We start from the raw sequence: 23,912 nt of genomic DNA, 5'->3' as shown, positions 1-23,912 counted from the left end.
CACTTACAGGGGTAAAGTTGGCAATGTGATATGAGCTACACGTATAGCTCCAGAGTAGACATGACCGGGAAATAAAGAAAAGTGTGACACAACAAGATGTCATCAACAATCGCCCAGTGCCCTCTAGTGACCGCAGGAAACCTCTACAGTGCATGAGCAGCTCTAGTTCCTTTGTTAAGAGCCAAGTTGACTGCCTTTAACATAAATGCAGCATCATATGCATTTCTTTTATCCTCCATAGTGAGGGTTTGTGTTTAAAAGCTTCCTTTCTTCAGTAATGTTTGTCTTGATCTCGTTCTGTCCCTTCTTTATGGCACTATTTGCCTGGCGGATAGACATGCGATCAACACACCACTCTTCTCCCCAGTGACCGTGTGTCTGGTCACTTATCCCTCCGCCCAGCAAAGCGGTGCCGCACAACAGCGGTCCACAAACTTTTTACGAGTGTATAAGTGTATTAGTCATCACAAAAATCGCAAAAAATCCATTGATACGCCGCACTGAATGACAAGCAGCAGGGTTCAAAGCTTGTGCAAAAAGTAGCGGTTTATAGACCAGAAATTACGGTATATGACATAAATCACCATGACCTATAGGCTAGGTTCAGACTGTAAGGTCTTAATGCTCAATTCAGATTTTTGGGGATAAAATCCGGTGCGTGCATCCTGGTTTGTGTGGTCACAATAATAATAACCTCAGACTGTCTGTGGTGTGTACCAAATGTCTCCCTTAAGCGGCCTGCATGTGCAGAAGAAGAGATGCGATTATACACAATTTCGTATTTACCAAAGTAAATGCAGTGGTACCTCTACTTACGAACGCCTGTACTTACGAACTTTTTGAGATACAAACCGGCCTTGTGATTTTTTTGTAGCTACTTACAAACCAATTTTTGACTTCCGACACGAAGCGCCGAACAAACCCCCCTCCTTCCGCCTTGTCTCCTTTGCTTTGCCATTCCCTGTTCGTCTCGGCGTGTTAGCAGTGTAAAAACAGGTATAGTGTAAAACAGGTAAACCGTATGTACCCTAAGGCTATCGATATAAAACTCGAAATCATAAAGGAGCATGGCGAAGGCATGCGTATCGTCGAGCTCGCGATGGAGTACAGCCGTTGTGCCAAAGTGAAAACCCCCTGTTGCAGGAGCACACACGCATTGACTGATAGGTGGAAGCCGTTGCTGTGTGGGAGATAGTTTGTTTTCAATAAAAACATGAAGAACACACTTCACATAGCAAGGAGTAATACGTGGAAGCGAACCATGATTTATTAGTCTGACTTTTTGTGTTGTCTTCTCAGGGGTATTTTTAGCAAGTGTAGAAAAATTAGAACAGGTTACTCCCTCTCCAAGCAAAGTTAGAAGGTTAAGAATAAAGTGAGATTTATTTTTTGTTATAAAAGTTTGAAAAAGCAAAAATAAAACAGTTGTTTTGGTTTTCCCTATTTTACACAGAGCAATAGAGCAAATAGTGCGACTTTTGGGATAGTCCAGCATGCATTATTTACTTTTACATTGATTTCTATAGAAAATATTGCTGCTACTTACAAAGTTTCTACTTACAAACCCAATCGCGGAACCAATTCAGTTTGTAATTAGAGGTACCACTGTATGGTTCAGCGTGTAGGGGCTCAATTTTTACTATTCTGTATCTACCGAGAAGTGATTTGGGAGGAGGTAGAAATTAAATTATTTTTGGGAAATAAGGCGAGGCTTTTCATGGAGATGACATTGCTACAGATGACGTTACTTCATTGCCGTATGTATTAAATAAACCACCTGTGTCGCTGAATTACTAATTATTACTATCACCACAAATGTCTACTTTATGATTCATGTTTCAAGTGGGAGTAAATTAAAGTCACCCCCACCTCAATGCGCACTGAATATTGGGATTTAGATCACGGATAGTTTGGATACTATATGCGATCTGGTCATTCAGACTGAGGTCGCATTGCACATTCAATCTAGGACTACATTAGAAAATGACCCAGGTTGGATTTGCAAATATCAGAATTGAACCTTTCAAACTATCAGACAAGAAATCACATACATGTTGCATATAGGTTAAAACAATCCAAAATAGCTCCCGTTTACCTCCAATGTGAATCTATCCTTAGACATAAGGTATGCATTACCAACAGCTCAACCTCTATAATAATAATAATAATAATCTCTACCCTGAAAATGGTTTTACTTGCCAGAGTTAAAACGGTACTGTACTACCTTGAATATAGTTTTACATCACCTCTTTAATGATTTCTTCTTACACATAGGAGAATTTTGAATTTGATGGAAAAGCCTCATTCCAGGACTACCACAGCACATTGGAGAGCACAACTCCAATGGAAGGAGAAAATATGGGAGGTTGGTGGCCTGAGTACAGTACACCTGACACAGGTGGGAGAACCCCTAGACAGTTTACACCAGCATGCAACTGGTTGTCCTCACATTTGGGTTGGTCTTTTGTTTTTCATTTTCATCAATAATACCGTTTTGTGTTTGTTTTTTTGTCGATGTTGGTTGCTTTCATCTCTCACCATTTGTCACTTGTTACTTGTGTTACTAAGTAAGGTGTCGGTTTGCAAAATTTATGAATAATGTTCATTTTCTGAAAACTCCCCAATCAAATCACATTAGGACATTCAGAATGTTTTGCATTTTCATTACAACGTGCATACTGGTTGAATTGACTAGTTTGTTGGGGTTAGTATTGTGAATGCACTGACCTCTGATATAATTATGTACACAACCTGTCAAACATTGTCATAAAATGTTATATTTTATTGGTATGTAGCAAAACCTGAAAATCACGTTTCAGGTGGACCAGGAGCCTATACATGATGGCCAATATAAGGGTAGTATGGTCAGTTTGTAGTCAGCTCAGTGGCCTAGTGGTAGAGTGTCCGCCCTGAGACTGGAAGGTTGTGGGTTCAAACCCCAGCCGGGTCATACCAAAGACTATAAAAATGGGACCCATTGCCTCCCTGCTTGGCACTCAGCATTAAGGGTTGGAATTGGGGGGTTAGATCACCAAATGATTCCCGAGCGCGGCGCCGCTGCTGCTCACTGCTCCCCTCTCCCCCAGGGGATGGATCAAAATCACACGGGGATGGGTCAAATGCATAGGACAAATTTCACCACACCCAGATGTGTGTGTGACGATCATTGGGACAGACAGAACAGAAACATTGGGCGCGAGTCTTGCTGCAGCATTTTATACAAACAAATGTTTCAAGAATTTTGCAAATAAAGGGGATATTTGACAATGGTCTATAATGGCTAAGACTTTTAAAGTTGAGGTGTTTTTTTTTATTTTTATTTTTTAAGTACTATGCAAATAGTCATGGTTGACTTAAAGTGCCAGGATAGAAAGACAAGTTATTTATGTTAAGAGTTAGGGCTGGGCGACATGGCATCAAATGTATATCACAGTATCAATCTTTCACAGTAACAGTATATATCATGATATAAAATTAAAGGTAAAAATATTCAATAATTTGCTAAATTAATCATTTCTTAAAAGGGTTAATTATAATTTTCACTAAAGAAGCTAATGATAAAATAAATATGATCAAACAACTGTGAATTAGGATAAGATTTATTGTGCAAATGCAAAGAGCTTTCCGGTTGGCGTTTTCTAACCATGAGGAGTAGTGACAATCACCTCCGATAGTAAGGAGGGGTATTACATTTCACGCATATGCAGAAGGTACTTAATGGTCAGCATTGCTGCCTGTCTGTTGCGATGTATTTTTGTCTTTTTTTAGAATGTGACAGTCAGTACGATGCCACGGGGTAGGCTAATGCTGGATTGGTCTTTCTAGGCCTTTACCTGAGTGACTGTGGTGTCATTTTCATTTGATAAGTTGCAAAATGACGTCTGAGATGGATTTAATTCATATTTCACAAACACAATTGTTAGGTTTTTTCGCTGACCGAACAAATTTCAAGAGAAGAGCAACAGCAAACAAACCACAAGTGAGACAGAATATTAAGTCTTTTCTCGCGAGGAGTGCAGTACAGATAGCTTCACAACAATCTCACTACACTAAATATCTGTATGCACTCCCGCTCTTTTTATTGGGATTTGCCCTACCCACAAATCGTGAGACAAAAGCCCCTAAAAGAGGAGGGGGAACGCATGTGGGCTTTGCCTCGTAAGGAAGAAATCACTAGGTGTTTACATACTGATAAGAACATGTGGGAAGAGGAATTTGAGTGGCCTGGATAGAGAAGAAAACCTTTGACCTCTAGTCAAAACATAGCAAGGGATGCTTTACGACATTGTGTAGAATGGGACAAGCTAGGTTATTTATTACTGGATACATACATTCCGACATAATCCTACGATTAAGATAGTTTGGAAAACCCTGACAATGATGGTCACTTGTAGGTTCATCTGAGGTGCAAGACAGCAATGAGGCATGTTGTTTAACAAAGTGGTCTTTGTTAGAAAGGAACTGTCTCGGTAGATGTCTTCTTTTTGCTGAGTTGTCAGCTGGTCCTGTCTGACCCAGCTGTAACCTCTCTCCTGACCCAGCCGTAACTTTTCTCTTCTGTGGTACATCATAAAAACAGCAAGGCCAAACAGCAAGCATATATTGCAGTAATACTGCGGTGAAGCATTGATTAGAGAACGCATGATAACATATATATATACATTTTTCTAACAATTCCCTCCTGTGTATCATAAGTTCTCAGAGACCATCTTATCACCTAAAAGCGGCCACTTCAAAAAGATTTTCAGCCGTAGGATCACAATTATGAGCACAAATAAGTTTACACCAAGAAAGGATAAACGTTGCGATATTATCATTCGGAAACACCCAGATCTGGGAAGAAGTCTGTAAACCCAAGTGCAAAAATTCCATCATCATCATCGTTATCATCAACATGCTGGCGTTCAGACATTAGGCATACCCCGGCCATCTTGTCTTCCATGGGCGATATTGCTGTAGTGATGAGACGATTAAACAGAGCACGGAGACATGGAATACAACAACAACCACACAAGGTGAGTATAGCAGTAATTGAGGACACAAGGGCTTTATACTTTCCAAAAGCAGTCATCCACTTGTTGTGCTCTTTCATCCTCGTTTTGAGGGATTGCAAGCTTGCAATCGCCTTCGTCAGGCTCCCATCAGGGGCGGTGTCGTTCTGGATGAAGGTGCAGCATTGTTCTCTGAACATTGCGCAGACCCTTCCTTTCTCAGACACCAACATAACAAGAGCATTGCGGTTCTGGATTGACATTAGGGAAGGCGTGGCTAGCTGTCCGTGCACTGCCTCAAGTCCCGCTTGTGTCCGTTTGCGCAATTTCTGCATGTTGCAATGGTTGTAATTTATCATGTCGACGTTTTTGTTCATCGTACACCACCAGCAAATGGAAGACTCCCATCCTGCTACAATTTGGTCAATTAATTCTTATTAATCAGGAACTCCTCTGGGGACTCTGATTGCATCAATTTCAGTCAGATCATCGTCGACTCTCAAATTTAAAGACATTTTGTTTGTTTGTTTTTCCAGCTTTTTCCCAGATCTTGGCATGTTGATACATATACAATTTAGCTTGACTACATTCTCTGAAAGCAATGGCTTCTTTTTTCTTTTTTCAATGGATATTACTATATAGAATGCTCTGTCACACATTTCACAATCAGTAGATGTGACAGATGTCACACAATCTTTGGTCAATGGCAACGATACAACATAAAGAATCGGTCGCAAATCCATACATATGACATATTCACTTTTTGTTTCTGTCTTTGCAGCTTGTTTTGCCATTACCAATCAATTGTTTCGTTTTTCAGCAACTCTTATAGTTACCTGAAACAAATTATCCACATTCGTTTTAGATATAATCATCCCATTCTTTAACATCTACAGCGGTTGTTGACAAAGTACACATATAAACATCATATTTTCATTGCAGTCCAGATCCGACACAGCAGATCATCCTGCAAAGGTCAAATTGATCTTTTAAATTGCTACAATGCAGCATTGTTTTTTGGGAGTGATCAATATAAGTTGTTCACTCATCTCTCCCCTACTCATTATGACTTAGTTCCCACAAATACCATATTGCTGAAGTTAACAAAATGGCAACAAAGATAGCCACCTTACATGCAATAACGTCATTGTTCCATTTTCTTGTTCCCGGCATTTCTCTAAGAGGTAAGGCTTCCTTTGGGTCACTTTTTCCGATTGAACGTTACCTCAAAAGAAATTACCCTTTTGTAATTTGCTAGGACCACCTCAACTGACCTTTCTGCTTTTTTAATGGCAGTTGATGTAATTATCAATATTCAATGTGGCCCTTCCCCCTTGGAAGAACACCAGTGTTTCGTTTTCAATGCTCTTAATGAGAACGTGCTTTGTTCTTTTTGCCTTTAAAATATTAATTATAAATATAAAATGTAAATGCCAAATTTGAATCATCCTTAGTATCCCACTTGGTTTTGAAACATGGTAATCTATATTGTCGCCCAAACAATTTTTCATACGGGGTTAAACCCACAGTACTTGTAATATTTATGTACAGTTTGACCAGGTCTAAACATTTTGTCCATGATCTTCCACTTTTTTCCATGCACATTTTCACACTTTATACCAGTCCTGTCATGAGAATTAATTTCCGAAATCCCATATCTCGGTATTATTTCTTTACATAACGTTTTTTTTCCACTGTTAAGGCATTCAGTGTTTTTGTTGAAGCCAATTCAAACCATTTTGAGAATGCATCTATTATGACTAGGCATTATAACCCTGTGGATTGTGTTTAGCACATGTTAAACAAACTCTACAAAAATTTTGTTTTATAAATGTTTTGAATATGAATCAAATCCATATGTTGTATAAAGCTGAATGAACTGCCCCACTATCCCTCCTCTTGAGCCATGTGACACACACCATGGCTCAATATTGCTGCCCATTTATATAGGCTTTTTGTAGGATAGGTCAGTCTTCTGGTCATTTATAGATACCATTCTCCACTCTTGCCCCTCTTTTCGTCCATAATCGAATTTCAGTCTATGGACTTTGTCGCTGCACATCTTTAAAAACGTTTCAGTAATTTAATCTGCTTCTTGTGTGTACAAAATTTGAAGCGTCTTTTGCACTACAGCTATGCGGTTCCGTCCGCAAGCTTGTTACCTCTTGGCACCTTATCAGTCTCATGTGTGCCCTGCACACGTGCATATAGCTATTTTTCGTGGCAATTGGACTGCTTCCACAACTAGCTTAGTTGTAGTTCCTTGTAGTTTCCTTTCAATCATTCTCTCATTGTTTATCACAAGAATCTTAGCAATTTGAATGAAAATCAAAATGTATGTTTTATTTTACTCAATTGTATGATTTAGAGCATCCATATGTAGTAAAGTGTTGTATTACTACATATGATTTCATCTTCATTTAATTTGACACACCTTTCAAAATGCTTCCCAGTGTCCCAGTGCTCACATGCTTTGCGTGTGTAACTGGTTGTCTCAACCCGTGTTCCACATCCTAATCTTTTCTCCCTCAAGGTGTCAAACCAATTAAGATAAAAAGATAAAAACCAACAAAATAACCGCCAGTAAATTAATATAATAGTCAATTGTTGTTGTTTCTTAACTTTAACTAACTCAATCACTCTCTTATTCTCAAATGTAAAAACTTGTGTAGTCTTGACACAACCAATCGACTATTTCTTCTAAATTTAGCTTTGAAATGTTGTTATTTAATAATTTTGCTTCATCCAATTCCAGAAAGCAAGTTCTTTCCATCTCAAATTTTGTTTCATCAGGGCTAGGCATTAATGCAGTGTGGACCAGTTTCTGCCCACAAAAAAATTGCTTGCCTTTCTTTTCTTCTTATTTTCACAAAATTGCTTTTGTTTTGCGGTGCAAATCAGATAGACTACAGTCTAGCAAATTCTTTTGTGCACCTACATTAGCCAATTTTAACACATAACACTGACAGCACACAGACAACACAAAAACAACAGAGACACAGCTCACAAACAATACCAACAAACAACGCTGCGCCAACGTCATCCTCTGTTTTGACGTTTTGGTTATACTCCTTTTCTCATCAGTGCCTATTATCCTTCATGCAAATATTGTCACATCTTTCTTAAGCATCACCCTGCCTCAAATATTCAAACATTCTCTGAGAAACTCGCACTTTCCCTGCTTCGCCCGCAGCCATAGCACCCCTCGTGCGAGGGGGGGCGCAGCATCAATGTTGATTGGTCACAGGCTGGCCATTTCCTGCAACAACCATGATGCCGGCCCACCGCCCACACGAGCATAGCAAAGGCCCACGCGCACAGCCCCGCCCCGCGACAACGCGCGAGCGCAGGCACGCTTATCAGTCTCACCCTCTCAAAGGGCAGGCCAGCTTTGCTGTTGCGCCCTTTGTCATGTTCACATTCGACATCTTTCAATGTCTTCTACACAACATTTGTTGTCTCATTTGTCCACACCCTCAGCTACGGCCCTCAAGCGAGGCCGCGCTGATGTCGTTTCATCATCTTCCTGCCTATGCAACAACAAGCTCTCTTTGGATTTTTCTTCACTTCCCTTATTCTTCAATTTTTCTTTCATAGAACACACATCTCACTCACACACACACTCATATACACACCCACTCATGAGGATCCTCTGCGCGCACACGCACACACACCAACACAAAAGGATGACGCACAACATACGTATAAGACCACATAGATCCCACTAAGAACACCTTTGTGCTCGTCTTACTTGTCAGATTTATTCTTTATTTTACTTCTAGAAGCTATTTGTAATTCTTTTCCATTTATTTAGCCAATTTTAACTTCAGTGTTTCTTTATCTTACTTTATCCCTTTAACACAAATATCTCCTGTATATTTAAGCTAATTTCTCTTTAATTTTGGCAGCCAGGTTCCCACTTCATTACATGGAAACCTGATTTGATTTGGTTTTGGCCTAATCATAACTGTCTTTGTTAATTTGTGCAGTCACGTGCCATGTGACCGTTTTCTCCGCAATTCCAGCATTCTATTGGAGGTTGCACAACTCCTCTCCCTCGGCCTCTAAAGCCTCCTCTGTTAGACATTGCTCGCCCTCTCTGGCCTTTCTGTCCTCTGCCTGCATTTTGGTAAAAAGTGTCACTATCCTGGTCTACCAGAAAAGTGTCTTTTGTAGCTTTCATTCGTTTTCATTTTTGTTTGTCTATTACTACTTTTTCCGCATGGAGGGCATGATTTATGTCTATGATCTTTAGTTTTGAATTTGTAGCATGTGTTTTCTCTTCCCGCTCTTGTACTTCTTCTAGTTCTCCCTCAAATTTATATTTTTTAACCCATTTATCGAAATCTTTCTTTAAGTCGGTCGGGATCCTGCCTTTCAATTATTTTCCAATCTTTGCATTTTAGTTCATGTCGGGGTAGGGACTTTCGCTTACTATCTAAATTTCCCATGGTTTATTTTTCTAAATTTTGGAGTTGGTAGTTTGAATGGCACCTACAGTGTCCTAAAACCAACTTTATTCACAGGACAGTGGTTAAAAGTTCGATGTGTGGTAAGTCTCCTTTCACCTCCCCGAAGGGAGCGGAGAGTTTTTGCCTCTGCACCCACACAAAGCCACTGTTTACAATCCTGTGTGTTTATATAGAGGAGCGCTCAAATGAGATCACTCTCAGTCAAACCGTACACAAGCATACCACGCGCGATTTTTAATAACAGAGGAGTCCGCACTCCTGCTGCGGAATTTAACTAACGTAAAAAGTTAGGGGGCTCCACACCGCCCCTGCGGAATTTAACTGTTTCTAATTGCACTTGATAGGGTCTAGAATTCTCAAGGTCTTTAAGTGACTTCTTGTCACTGCTCGTATTAAGTGACCTCTTGTCACAGCTCATTCATTCCTTTTTAGTAGAATTAATATTCCTACTCACGGTCTGCTGATTCTCCTCCTCGGAAGATCTCGTCAACCCTCCCGGTGTCCAGCCGGACTGATCGAGACAGTCCCGTCAAAGGGCTTTTGTTTACCTCGGCCGAGGATTTTCGCCTGCGTCGAAGAGTCCGCTGGAACCGCCAGGTGTGTCGAGACCCCGGAACGAGCCCCCAATTTCTGTTAGGTTTTTTCGCTGACCGAACAAATTTCAAGAGAAGAGCAACAGCAAACAAACCACAAGTGAGACAGAATATTAAGTCTTTTCTCGCGAGGAGTGCAGTACAGATAGCTTCACAACAATCTCACTACACTAAATATCTGTATGCACTCCCGCTCTTTTTATTGGGATTTGCCCTACCCACAAATCGTGAGACAAAAGCCCCTAAAAGAGGAGGGGGAACGCATGTGGGCTTTGCCTCGTAAGGAAGAAATCACTAGGTGTTTACATACTGATAAGAACATGTGGGAAGAGGAATTTGAGTGGCCTGGATAGAGAAGAAAACCTTTGACCTCTAGTCAAAACATAGCAAGGGATGCTTTACGACATTGTGTAGAATGGGACAAGCTAGGTTATTTATTACTGGATACATACATTCCGACATAATCCTACGATTAAGATAGTTTGGAAAACCCTGACAATGATGGTCACTTGTAGGTTCATCTGAGGTGCAAGACAGCAATGAGGCATGTTGTTTAACAAAGTGGTCTTTGTTAGAAAGGAACTGTCTCGGTAGATGTCTTCTTTTTGCTGAGTTGTCAGCTGGTCCTGTCTGACCCAGCTGTAACCTCTCTCCTGACCCAGCCGTACCTTTTCTCTTCTGTGGTACATCATAAAAACAGCAAGGCCAAACAGCAAGCATATATTGCAGTAATACTGCGGTGAAGCATTGATTAGAGAACGCATGATAACATATATATATACATTTTTCTAACAACAATATTAATTGCAATACGTTTACACTCGTGGGGTCGCATAGAACATAGAGATGATTAAAGAGCGTTTTTGAATTGACCTTCCCTTTAATAAAGCTTCAGTCATTATTTAGAAACTGCATTTTGTATTGAGTTCATTTTCAGTTACCGTAATTTTCGGACTATAAGTCGCACCGGAGTATAAGTCGCACCAGCCATAAAATGCCCAAAAAAGTGAAAAAAAACATATATAAGTCGCTCCGGAGTATAAGTCGCATTTTGGGGGGCAATTTATTCGACAAACTCCAACACCAAGAACAGTCATGAACGAGCAACAACAGGCTAAACGATAGCTATGCTAACGTGACATAAACACAAACTAAGAGCTGAGAACGGCCCTGACGTAAAATTCAGAGTTATTAAAAAAACTATTACATAAATAACACGTTAATAAAACCATCTGCGTCACTCCAATTCATTAAATCCATCAATCGTCCTTTGTCAACAATGCGTGCGCGCCGCTGACGGCTCTTGCACTTAAAAATATTCCACAGGCCCATATAACGATATATAAATTATATATCAAATAACTATTATATAAGCAATAATGTTATCAAACCATCTGTGCACTCTAAATCATTAAATCCATCGATCAAATTCCTCGTCCTTTGTCAACATCGCCGCGCGTGCGCCCTGACGTCAGCCTCGTCGTTATTCCACAGATCTACTATATAACTATATTGTAGCGTTAACAAAGTTCAAGGAAAGACGTGGGTTTGGTAAACGGCTCTTTATTTAACAAAACAAACTTACAGGCGTGTGGCGGCGTGGACGTCCAGCCACGGAAGGGGACGAGAGCTCCATACGATAGGACCGGGCGTGCGTAGAAGCCATGACCGAGCCCCATCCACCGTCCTCGGACAGCCACCCGGCTGAGCGCCGGCCCTCGACTTCCATCCACGGAGCTGAAAGACAGCTCGGTAGAGTAGGCCCAGGCGTGCGTAAAAGCATTGTCCGAGCCCCATCCACCGTCCCTGGACAGCCACCCGGCCGAGCGCCGGCGCCCGACTTCAATCCACGAAAGTGAAAGTAAGCTGGACGAGTGACGCGCGCTGCTGACGTCAGCAGCGCGACGGTTGTTTACATAAAGGACAAAGATCGACTCAGAAAGCTGGACGAGTCGATCTTTGTCCTTTATGTAAACAACCGTCGCGCTGCTGACGCGCGACGTCGCGTCGCTGACGTCAGCAGCGCGACGTCGCGCGTCACTCGTCCAGCTTACTTTCACTTTCGTGGATTGAAGTCGGGCGCCGGCGCTCGGCCGGGTGGCTGTCCAGGGACGGTGGATGGGGCTCGGACAATGCTTTTACGCACGCCCGGGCCTACTCTACCGAGCTGTCTTTCAGCTCCGTGGATGGAAGTCGAGGGCCGGCGCTCAGCCGGGTGGCTGTCCGAGGACGGTGGATGGGGCTCGGTCATGGCTTTTACGCACGCCCGGTCCTATCGTATGGAGCTCTCGTCCCCTTCCGTGGCTGGAAGTCCACGCCGCCACACGCCTGTAAGTTTCTTTTGTTAAATAAAGAGCCGTTTACCAAACCCACGTCTTTCCTTGAACTTTGTTAACGCTACAATATAGTTATATAGTAGATCTGTGGAATAACGACGAGGCTGACGTCAGGGCGCACGCGCGGCGATGTTGACAAAGGACGAGGAATTTGATCGATGGATTTAATGATTTAGAGTGCACAGATGGTTTGATAACATTATTGCTTATATAATAGTTATTTGATATATAATTTATATATCGTTATATGGGCCTGTGGAATATTTTTAAGTGCAAAAGCCGTCAGCGGCGCGCACGCATTGTTGACAAAGGACGATTGATGGATTTAATGAATTGGAGTGACGCAGATGGTTTCGCGCTGCTGTCGTCACTTGAAATTCAAATTACAGTAATCCCTTGCTACATTGCGGTTCGTTTAAATAAATTCCAAGATGGCGGCGCCCCAGTTGGCCGCGGCCGCTACGCGTCTCAGCAATCTACGGGGATATTCACAAAATATGTCGCCTAGGACACTACAAACAACACAAAGTTTAGTTTATCCATCCAGTAGAGTAGTGTACGATCGCCAGCGCCTGCTGGAGGTACGGTCATCGAGTGTTTTCGGACTCGTAGCCACAACGACCCTAGTCTGTTTGCGTAGCCTCGGAGTGCTTAGGGCGCTAGCCCCAGGAGCTCACGACGCAGCGGGCTCGCCGGGCAACACACGCCGGAGGAGGAGTAAGCGTAGGCGGTGTGACCGGCGGCGAAAGCGCGGCTGTCGAGGTGGGCTAACGGCTAAGCTGAGAGCTAACCCCTACAAACCGCCGCTTCCATCCATCTTCCTCTCCAACGTCCGCTCACTGGATAATAAAATGGACCATCTAAAACTGGAACTCTCTTCAAAGAGGGAAGTTAGGAACTGCTGCGCTCTCATCCTGACGGAGACATGGCTGAACTCATCAATGCCGGACAACGCCGTTAGCCTGGAGGGGCTCGCTACATTCCGCGCCGACAGAAACAGCGAGCTAAGCGGTAAATCCCGAGGAGGTGGGCTGTGTGTCTACATCAACAACAACTGGTGCAAAAATGCTAGATCTGTCGCCAGCTTCTGCTCTTCGGACATCGAGCTTTTGACTGTTAACTGCAGACCCTTCTACCTGCCCAGAGAGTTTACTGTTGTTAGCATCACGGCTGTGTACGTGCCTCCTAGCGCTAACACTAAAGAGGCCATGAGGGTTCTCTATCGGACGATCAGTGAGCTGCAATCCACGCACACAGAGGGGGTTTTCATCATTGCTGGGGACTTCAACCAGGCTAGCATGAAGACTATTCTCCCTCATTTTTACCAACACGTGGATTTTCCAACTCGGGGAGAGAACACTCTGGACTTGGTTTACACCAATATAAAGGATGCATTCAGAGCAGCCCCCCGCCCCCACCTCGGCTCTTCAGACCACCTATCTGTTATGCTAACCCCTGCATACAGGCCCCTGCTGATCAGAGCAAAACCCACAGTGAAGCAGGTGAGGGTGTGGTCTGAGGGGGCCATGGAGGCACTCCAGGACTGCTTTGAGTGCTCTGACTGGGACATGTTCAAATCAGCAGCAACATATGACAATCAGATCAACATTGATGAGTACGCCATGACTGTGTCAGCCTACATCAACAAATGCTCCGAGGACGTCAGCACCACTAAGAACATCATCACCCGAGCCAACCAACGACCCTGGATGACTGAGGATGTACGTCATATGCTACGAGCACGGAACTCAGCCTTCAAGTCTGGCGACAAGGAGGCACTGAGGACAGCGAGAGCCAACTTGAACCGTGCCATCAGGCTAGCGAAGCGAAGCCACAGTCGGAAAATTCAGGATTTTTTCCACGACGCCAATAACACCAGGAGTATGTGGCAAGGCATACGGGCGATCACGGACTACAACTCACCCTCCCCCCCGGTGGGTGAGGTTGATGCTGACTTCCTAAATGGTCTAAATAACTTCTTTGGGCGTTTTGAGGCACTAAACAGCACTCCGGCAGTTAAAACTGTTCCCCACCAGGAAGAGGAGGTCCTCTGCCTTGACTCAGCCGACGTGTGGAAGACTCTGAGAAGAGTCAACCCACGTAAGGCCCCAGGCCCCGACAACATACCTGGGCGGGTGTTCAAGGAATGTGCAGGCCAGCTGGCTGGTGTCATCACAGACATTTTTAACATCTCGCTGGACCAAGCCAAAGTGCCAGTGTGCTTCAAGGCTGCCTCCATCATTCCGGTGCCGAAGAAACCTCAAATCACCTCATGGAATGACTACAGACCTGTGGCACTGACTCCCATCATGATGAAGTGCTTCGAAAGGCTGCTCAAAGATCACATCGTCTCCAGACTCCCCCCAACATTCGATCCGTTCCAGTTTGCCTACCGGCAGAACCGCTCCACTGAGGATGCCATCTCCTCCGTTCTTCACCTGAGCCTGGCTCACCTGGAGGAGAGGAACACCCACGTGCGGTTGCTGTTCCTGGACTTCAGCTCAGCGTTTAACACCATCATTCCACAACATCTGGTGGAAAAACTGGAACACCTGGGCTTCAGCACCCCCCTTCGGAACTGGCTGCTAGACTTCCTCACCAACAGACCTCAGTCAGTCCGGGTCGGACAGAACACCTCCGATGTCATCACCCTCAGCACAGGCTCCCCTCAGGGCTGCGTCCTGAGCCCCCTGCTGTTCACCCTGATGACACACGACTGCGCCCCCAGGTTCACCACCAATCACATCGTGAAGTTTGCAGACGACACAACGGTGGTGGGCCTCATCAGGGACAACAACGACCTGGACTACAGAGAGGAGGTGGAGCAGTTGGTGGGCTGGTGCAGAGAAAATAGCCTGATCCTGAATGTGGAGAAGACGAAGGAGATCATCGTCGACTTCAGGAAGAACCAGCCTCACCACGCTCCACTGATCATCAACAGCTCAGCTGTGGAGGTGGTCAGCAGCACTAAATTCCTGGGAGTCCACATCACAGACGACCTCACCTGGACTGTGAACACCACAACACTGGTCAAGAGGGCACAGAAGCGCTTGTACTTCCTGCGGAGGATGAGGAGAGCCCACCTGCCCCCACCCATCATGAGAACGTTCTACCGAAGCACCATAGAGAGCATTCTGACAAGCTGTCTCTCGGTGTGGTGTGGAGGTTGCAGCGCCTCCGATTGGAAGAACCTGAGGAGAGTGGTGAGGACAGCAGAGAGGATCATCGGGGCTCCTCTTCCCTCCATTCAGGACTTGTCATCCCAGCGCTGCGTGTCCCGAGCCCGAAATATTATCAGTGACCCATCACACCCCCACCATGGACTGTTCTCCCTGCTGCCCTCTGGGAAGAGGTTTCGCAGCATCCGCTGCAGGTCCACCAGGTTCTGCAATAGTTTTTTCCCTGCTGTCGTCAGACTGTTGAACATTCAAACGTAGCACTCCTCTGCACACTTGTAAATACTGTTTTTGTCTCCTGCACTGTTCACATACTTTATCACTGCTGCACCTTGTACTTTATAATTATCTTATTTCATATTTTTATATAGAATGTCACTTTTTTTTTTTTTTTAACCAGCCGAAATACCTCTACATTGCTGAAAGCCGTATGCAACGAAATTTCGTTTTGTACACACCTAGTGTTGACAAAATGACAATAAAGTTCTGTCTAAGTCTAAGTCTGTCTAAGTCTAAGTCTAAGTTTATCGCGGTTTCATTTTTTTTTTTTTGAAATTTTTTGGAAAAAAAACAAAACACATAAGTCGCTCCTGAGTATAAGTCGCCCCCCCACCCAAACTGAAAAAAACCGCGACTTATAGTCCGAAAATTACGGTAATCAATCTTCAGTCATCATATAGAAACTGCATTTTGTATTTAGTTCATTTTCTTTGTGAGATATTGGCTTGATGATTTGAAACGTTTATGCAAAGACACTCAGGTAGTCGCCAAACACTTTCCACAACTCTGTACATGTAGACTAATTTCTAATAGTTTTATTCACTGATATGCTAATGACCTTTTCTTGTTTAAATCATCAGTCATTGACAATGTTTGCCGTATGGTCAAGCAACCCGGGAAAATAATGGTTCTTAAAAAAAAAAAAATCCCAAATGAATGACATTCTTGATGAATGTGTGTAAACTTCAGCGTGCGCCTATACTTTATCTCTATATACCTTATAGACTGTGTAGATATCAAGCAGACAAATTGCTGTCTGTATTTCCTTCTAAAACTTAATAATTCTCTTTCTTTCTTATTTCTTCCTAAAAATTAAAGATGGTTTGCGGACTGTGGTGGAGGAGCTGGAGGTAGAGAGAAATCAATTACAAGAGCAGATACTGAGCCTGGAAGAGCGTTGTCAAGGTCTTGAAGATCGTCTACAGCTGCAGGCACGCTTTGAGACCTTACAGGTAACCTCATCCCTTAACCACACGTGACTACAAATTATGATAAAGGTTTCAGGAAAGGTCAAGCCATATCCCGCCATAACAGCACAACATACGCTAACAAAATTCATTTACCCACTGATGTGTAAATGCTGAGTCATTTCCATGTCCCTGTCCCTGAGGACTTGGATATTGTAATAAACTCTTCTAACACAGATGATGTTTGATATACATGAAGATGAGCAGCCAAATTGGGTCCCTCAGGTTTGTTTGGTCTCTCATGAATGTATGCGCTGGAGAGCATCTCTGGCGGTGACTACTAATAGTGTGCTGTGCGTGTTTAACCATGAACATTACATTATTATGTTTTGTGAACAATGTTGATTAAAAAAAAGTCCAATATTCCATCTCAGAATCACTGGGTGACTTTCTGTTGAACATGAGAAATTAATAGGGAAAATACAGTAAGAGAAAGAAAGGGAAAGAGAAAGAAAAGACAGAGGTCTGGCCAAAGGAACTAATCCACATCGCAGTAGGCGACATACAAATACAGACTTCTTCAATGGTATATGTACAGTATGCACTCCAGATTTACATACTGTATTGTAATAGTAGCAACTACTATCATAGAGTAACAGTCGGACTTTGAGCATAGAAGTGTACTGAAAGTGTGTGTAGGTTACACTTATGCCGATGTCAGGTGACACAAATGCCTGATAAATGAGCGTATGAATGTAGTGAGTCGTGGCCGATTTTGAGTTGTCTTGACATGTCGTAGCCCGTGTAGTGTGAAATAAACGACTATGACGGCGAAAGTTTGGCATGTCAAAATTTGTATTCATCTTGCGGCATAATGTGACATGTTCTACGACATTCTTCAATTGGTTTTTAGGCAGTGACCAATAAGACACTCAGCCGCGCACAAACAAACTAAATGGCATGAAAAGGAATGGACTGAATTTTGTAAGATGCCCGCGACGATTGGGCGCGATCTGGTCGGTGACTGACTTAAAGTGCGACATGACGCTGCTTCAAGACACTGAACAATATTCATCTTGTAGTCAGCATGACCGTTGTGAACTACAAAATAGTCATGTAGTTTGAGAAAGCCATTACTTGCACATACCGATATCTTAGTTCTTTGACTCTGGCAGAGTTGCTCTCAAAAAGGGAGTCTGTACATTTGTTTCATGCTGATGCTGTTGCGTTGGAGGACATGGTCAATTAGTTGATAAAGACACATTGTTGATTCAATCAGAGTTGACATTGTCTTCAAGAACTCTGCTGGATTTTATGGAGTCGGATGACATTATTCTGAAGGACCATATGAACAATCAATCTTGTGGTTGAGAGAAAATGGCTCCCCTTTCACGTTTATTTGGTCGTCTTTCAGTGGGAAAATGCACTTAGCGTATAAAGCCTGTAAATAGACCTTACAGTAGCCTATAGTATTCTGTATGTTAGAGTAAATTTTGTACAACAAGACACAATTACCGTATTTTTCGGACTAAAAGTTGCTCGGAGTACAAGTCGCATCAGCCATAAAATGCACCATAAAGGGGAGAAAAAACATATATAAGTCGCACTGGAGTTTAAGTCGCATTTTGGGGAAAATTTATTTGACAAAATCCAACACCAAGAACAGACATGAACCAGCAACAACAGGCTAGACGATACGGTATGCTAACGTGACATAAACACAAACGAGGAGCTGAGAACAGGCCTGACATAACATTAACAGTTATTCAAATAACTATAACATAAATAACACGTTTATCAAACCATCTGTGTCACTCCAAATCATTAAATCCATCGATCGTATTCTTCGTCCTTTCTTGTGCTGCTGACGTCGGAGTCGTCGTCGTTGTCAGTTGCAGTTCAAATTATTCCATACAACGATATAACGATATATAAACTATATATCAAATAACAATAATATAAACAACAATTTTATTGAACCATCCGTGTCACTCCAAATCATTAAATCCATCGGAATTTTCATCTTCTGTCATTTAAAAAACAAACAAAAAAAAACACAGATGTTGACTCCGGAACTACGTGCGCCGCTGACGTCAGACTAGATATATCAAATAAATGTAATATAAACAATTTTATCGAACCATCCGTGTCACTCCAAATTATTAAATCCATCGGAATCTTTGTATTGTCACTTAAAAAAAAAAAAAAAAAAAAAAAAAAAAAAAAACACAGCTGTTGACTCCGGAACTACGTGCGCCGCTGACGTCAGGCTAGATATATCAAATAAATGTAATATAAACAGCAATTTTAACGAACCAACCATGTCACTCCAAATCATTAAATCCATTGGAATATTCATCCGATGTGTCATTTAAAAAAAAAAAAAAAGAAAAAGCTGTTGACTCCGGAACTACGTGCGCCGCTGACGTCAGCCTCGTCGTCAGCCTCGTCGTCAGCCTCGTCGTCAGCCTCGTCGTCAGCCTCGTCGTCAGCCTCGTCGTCAGCCTCGTCGTCTGCCTCGTCGTCTGCCTCGTCGTCAGTTGCGGCTCCAATTATTCCAGAGATCTACGTATATAACTATATTGTAGCGTTACCAAAGTACCAGGCAAGACGTGGGTTTGGTAACCGGCACTTTATTTCACAAAACAAGAGCTCAACATATGAGCCAACACACAATGCTATAAGCAAGCGCCCTGGATCGTTCTTCCCGTCTCCCCCCCACCTGCTGCCTTCACGGCCTTGTTAGACAATCGGAAACTAATGAAGTCTAACAACATAGACGTTGCTACTCTAAATAAACGATATATCAAATAACTATAACACAAATAACAAGTTTATCGAAGCATCTGTGTCACTCCAAATCATTCAATATCCTCACTCCGGAAGTCAGTGAATGGAACTCATTGTCAGTGAGGCTCCAATTATTCCACAGCCATAGTGGGCCCTCATGCGTTTTAAAGTGAAAATAACATGTGAAGTGATCAACTATACTACCGTAATTTTCGGACTATAAGTCGCGTTTTTTTTCATAGTTTGGGTGAGGGGGCGACTTATACTCAGGAGCGACTTATATATGTTTTTTTTCACAAATTTTTATTTGATCATTAACACATCACTTACTTACAAGTATAGTTGACCACTTCACATGTTATTTTTAGTATAGTTGATCACTTCACATGCTTTGATATCTTTATCTTGAACATATTCAAAATGTCAGGTTTAAATCGCTGACTGAACAACTATTAAGAGAAGAGCATCAGCAAACAAACCACAAGTGAGACAGAATATCAAGTCTTTTCTCGCGAGGAGTGCAGTACAGATAGTTTACAACAATCTCACAACACTAAATATCTGTGTACACTCCCGCTCTTTTTATTTGGATTTGCCCTACCCACAATTGTGAGGCAAAAGCCCCTAAAGGAAGGGGGGAGCACGTGGGCTTTGCCTCGTAAGCAAAATAATAAGAACGTGAGAAAAAGGAGTTTGAGTTGAGAAGAGAAGAGAAAGTCCTTGAGCTCTAGCAAGGGAGGTTTTACGACCTTGAGTAGGATGAGACAAGCTAGGTTATTAATTACTGGATACGCACAAACATAATCTAACGATCAAGATAGCTTGGAAAACCCAGACTTTGATGGTCACTTGTAGGTTCATCTGAAGTGCAAGACAGCAATGAGGCATGTTGTCTAACAAAGCGGTCTTTGTTAAGAAGGAACTGTCTCGGTAGATGTCTTCTTTTTGCTGAGTTATCAGCTGCGTCCTGTCTGACCTCTCTCCTGGCCCAGCCGTACCTTTTCTCTTCTGTGGTACATCATAAAAACAGCAAGGCCAAACAGCAAGCATATATTGCAGTAATATTGCGGTAAAGCATTGATTAGAGAACGCATGATAACATATATATACATTTTTCTAACAATTCCCCCCTGAGTATCATAAGTTCTCAGAGACCATCTTATCACCGAAAACCGGCCACTTCAAAAAGATTTTCAGCCGTAGGATCACAAGTATGAGCACAAATAAGTTTACACCAAGAAAGGATAAACGTTGCGATATTATCATTCGGAAACACCCAGATCTGGGAAGAAGTCTGTAGACCCAAGTGCAAAAATTCCATCATCATCATCGTTATCATCAACATGCTGGCGTTCAGACATTAGAGGCATACCCCGGCCATCTTGTCTTCCATGGGCGATATTGCTGTAGTGATGAGACGATTAAACAGAGCACGGAGACATGGAATACAACAACAACCACACAAGGTGAGTATAGCAGTAATTGAGGACACAAGGGCTTTATACTTCCCAAAAGCAGTCATCCACTTGTTGTGCTCTTTCATCCTCGTTTTGAGGGATTGCAAGCTTGCAATCGCCTTCGTCAGGCTCCCATCAGGGGCGGTGTCATTCTGGATGAAGGTGCAGCATTGTTCCCTGAACATTGCGTAGACCCTTCCTTTCTCAGACAACAACATAACAAGAGCATTGCGGTTCTGGATTGACATTAGGGAAGGCGTGGCTAGCTGTTCGTGCACTGCCTCAAGTCCCGCTTGTGTCCTTTGCCCAATTTCTGCATGTTGCAATGGTTGTAATGTATCATGTCGACGTTCTTGTTCATCGTACACCACCAGCAAATGGAAGACTCCCATCCTGCTACAATTTGGTCAATTAATTCTTATTAATCAGGAACTCCTCTGGGGACTCTGATTGCATCAATTTCAGTCAGATCATTGTCGCCTATCAAATTTAAAGACATTTTGTTTGTTTGTTTTTCCAGCTTTTTCCCAGATCTTGGCATGTTGATACATATACAATTTAGCTTGACTACATTCTCTGAAAGCAATGGCTTCTTTTTTCTTTTTTCAATGGATATTACTATATAGAATGCTCTGTCACACATTTCACAATCAGTAGATGTGACAGATTTCACACAATCTTTGGTCAATGGCAACGATACAACATAAAGAATCGGTTGCAAATCCATACATATGACATATTCAATTTTTGCTTCTTGTCTTTACAGCTTGTTTTGCCATTAGCAATCAATTGTTTCGTTTTTCAGTAACTCTTATAGTTACCTGAAACAAAATATCCACATTAATTTTAGATATAATCATCCCATTCTTTAACATCTACAGTGGTTGTTGACAAAGTACACATATAAACATCATATTTTCATTGCAGTCCAGATCCGACACAGCAGATCATCCTGCAAAGGTCAAATTGATCTTTTAAACAACATTGTTTCCTTTTTTCTTTTTTATTTCTACCAAATTTTAATCATCCTTAGTTTCCCACTTGGTTCCAAAACATGGTAATCTATATTGTCGCCCAAACAATTTTATACGGGGTTAAACCCACAGTAATTGTAATATTTATGAACAGTTTGACCGGGTCTAAACATTTTGTCCATGATCTTCCAGTTTTTTCCATGCACATTTTCACACTTTATGTCCTGTCATGAGAATTAATTTCTGAAATCTCATATCTCGGCATTATTTCTTTACATAACGTTTTTTGCCACTGTGAAGGCATTCAGTGTTTTTGTTGAAGCCAATTCAAACCATTTTGAGAATGCATCTATTATGACCAGGCATTATAACCCTGTGGATTGTGTTTAGCACATGTTAAACTCTACATAAATTTTGTTTTATAAATGTTTTGAATATGAATCAATTCATATGTTGTATAAAGCTGACTGAACTGCCCCATTATCCCCCCTCTTGAGCCATGCGACACACAACCATGGCTCAATATTGCTGCCCACTTGTATAGGTTTTTTGTAGGATAGGTCAGTCTTCTGGTCATTTATAGATACCATTCTCCACTCTTGCCCCTCTTCTCGTCCATAATCGAATTTCAGTCTATGGACTTTGTCGCTGCACATTTTTAAAAACGTTTCAGTAATTTAATCTGCTTCTTGTGTGTACAAAATTTGAAGCGTCTTTTGCACTACAGCTATGCGGTTCCGTCCGCAAGCTTGTTACCTCTTGGCACCTTATCAGTCACATGTGTGCCCTGCACACGTGCATATAGCTATTTTTCGTGGCAATTGGACTGCTTCCACAACTAGCTTAGTTGTAGTTTCTTGTAGTTTCTTGTAGTTTCTTTTCAATCATTCTCTCATCGTTTATCACAAGAATCTTAGCAATTTGAATGAAAATCAAAATGTATGTTTTATTTTACTCAATTGTATGATTTAGAGCATCCATATGTAGTAAAGTGTTGTATTACTACATATGATTTCATCTTCATTTAATTTGACACACCTTTCAAAATGCTTCTCAGTGTCCCAGTGTCACACATGCTTTGCGTGTGTAACTGGTTGTCTCAACCCGTGTTCCACATCCTAATCTTTTCTCCCTCAAGGTGTCAAACCAATCAAGATAAAAAGATAAAAACCAACAAAATAACCGCCAGTAAATTAATATAATAGTCAATTGTTGTTGTTTCTTAACTTTAACTAACTCAATCACTCTCTTATTCTCAAATGTAAAAACTTGTGTAGTCTTGACACAACCAATCGACTATTTCTTCTAAATTTAGCTTTGAAATGTTGTTATTTAATAATTTTGCTTCATCCAATTCCAGAAAGCAAGTTCTTTCCATCTCTCAAATTTTGTTTCATCAGGGCTAGGCATTAATGCAGTGTGGACCAGTTTCTGCCCACCAAAAAATTGCTTGCCTTTCTTTTCTTCTTATTTTCACAAAATTGCTTTTGTTTTGCGGTGCAAATCAGATAGACTACAGTCTAGCAAATTCTGTTGTGCACCTACATTAGCCAATTTTAACACAACACTGACAGCACACAGACAACACAAAAACTTACAGCAGAGAGACAGCTCACAAACAATACCAACAAACAACGCTGCGCAAACGTCATCCTCTATTTTGACGTTTTGATTACACTTTTTTTTCTCATCAGCGCCTGTTATCCTTCATGCAAATATTGTCACATCTTCCTTAAGCATCACCCTGTTTCAAATATTCAAACATTCTCTGAGAAACTCACACTTTCCCTGCTTCGCCCGCAGCCATAGCACCCCTCGTGCGAGGGGGGGGCGCAGCATCAATGTTGATTGGTCACAGGCTGGCCATTTCCTGCAACAACCATGATGCCGGCCCACCGCCCACACGAGCATAGCAAAGGCCCAAGCGCACAGCCCC

At 42.2% G+C, this 23,912-nt stretch overlaps 1 protein-coding gene across 1 annotated transcript in view; it reads left to right on the top strand.

Moving 5' to 3' along the window:
- The window catches only part of LOC119120873 (golgin subfamily B member 1-like), a 95,300-nt gene that overhangs the window by 49,137 nt on the left and 22,251 nt on the right, over positions 1–23,912 (top strand). Inside the window, exons 16-17 of the mRNA XM_037248100.1 lie at positions 2,275–2,398; positions 16,667–16,800. Coding sequence (XP_037103995.1) covers positions 2,275–2,398; positions 16,667–16,800 — 258 coding nt within the window. The remainder of the gene's footprint in view (positions 1–2,274; positions 2,399–16,666; positions 16,801–23,912) is intronic.

The sequence above is a fragment of the Syngnathus acus genome, chromosome 3, assembly GCF_901709675.1.
Source record: "Syngnathus acus chromosome 3, fSynAcu1.2, whole genome shotgun sequence".
NCBI classification, from domain to species: domain Eukaryota; kingdom Metazoa; phylum Chordata; class Actinopteri; order Syngnathiformes; family Syngnathidae; genus Syngnathus; species Syngnathus acus.
The sequence above is the reverse complement of the archived record's forward strand: the minus strand, read 5'-3'. Positions and strand labels throughout refer to the sequence as shown.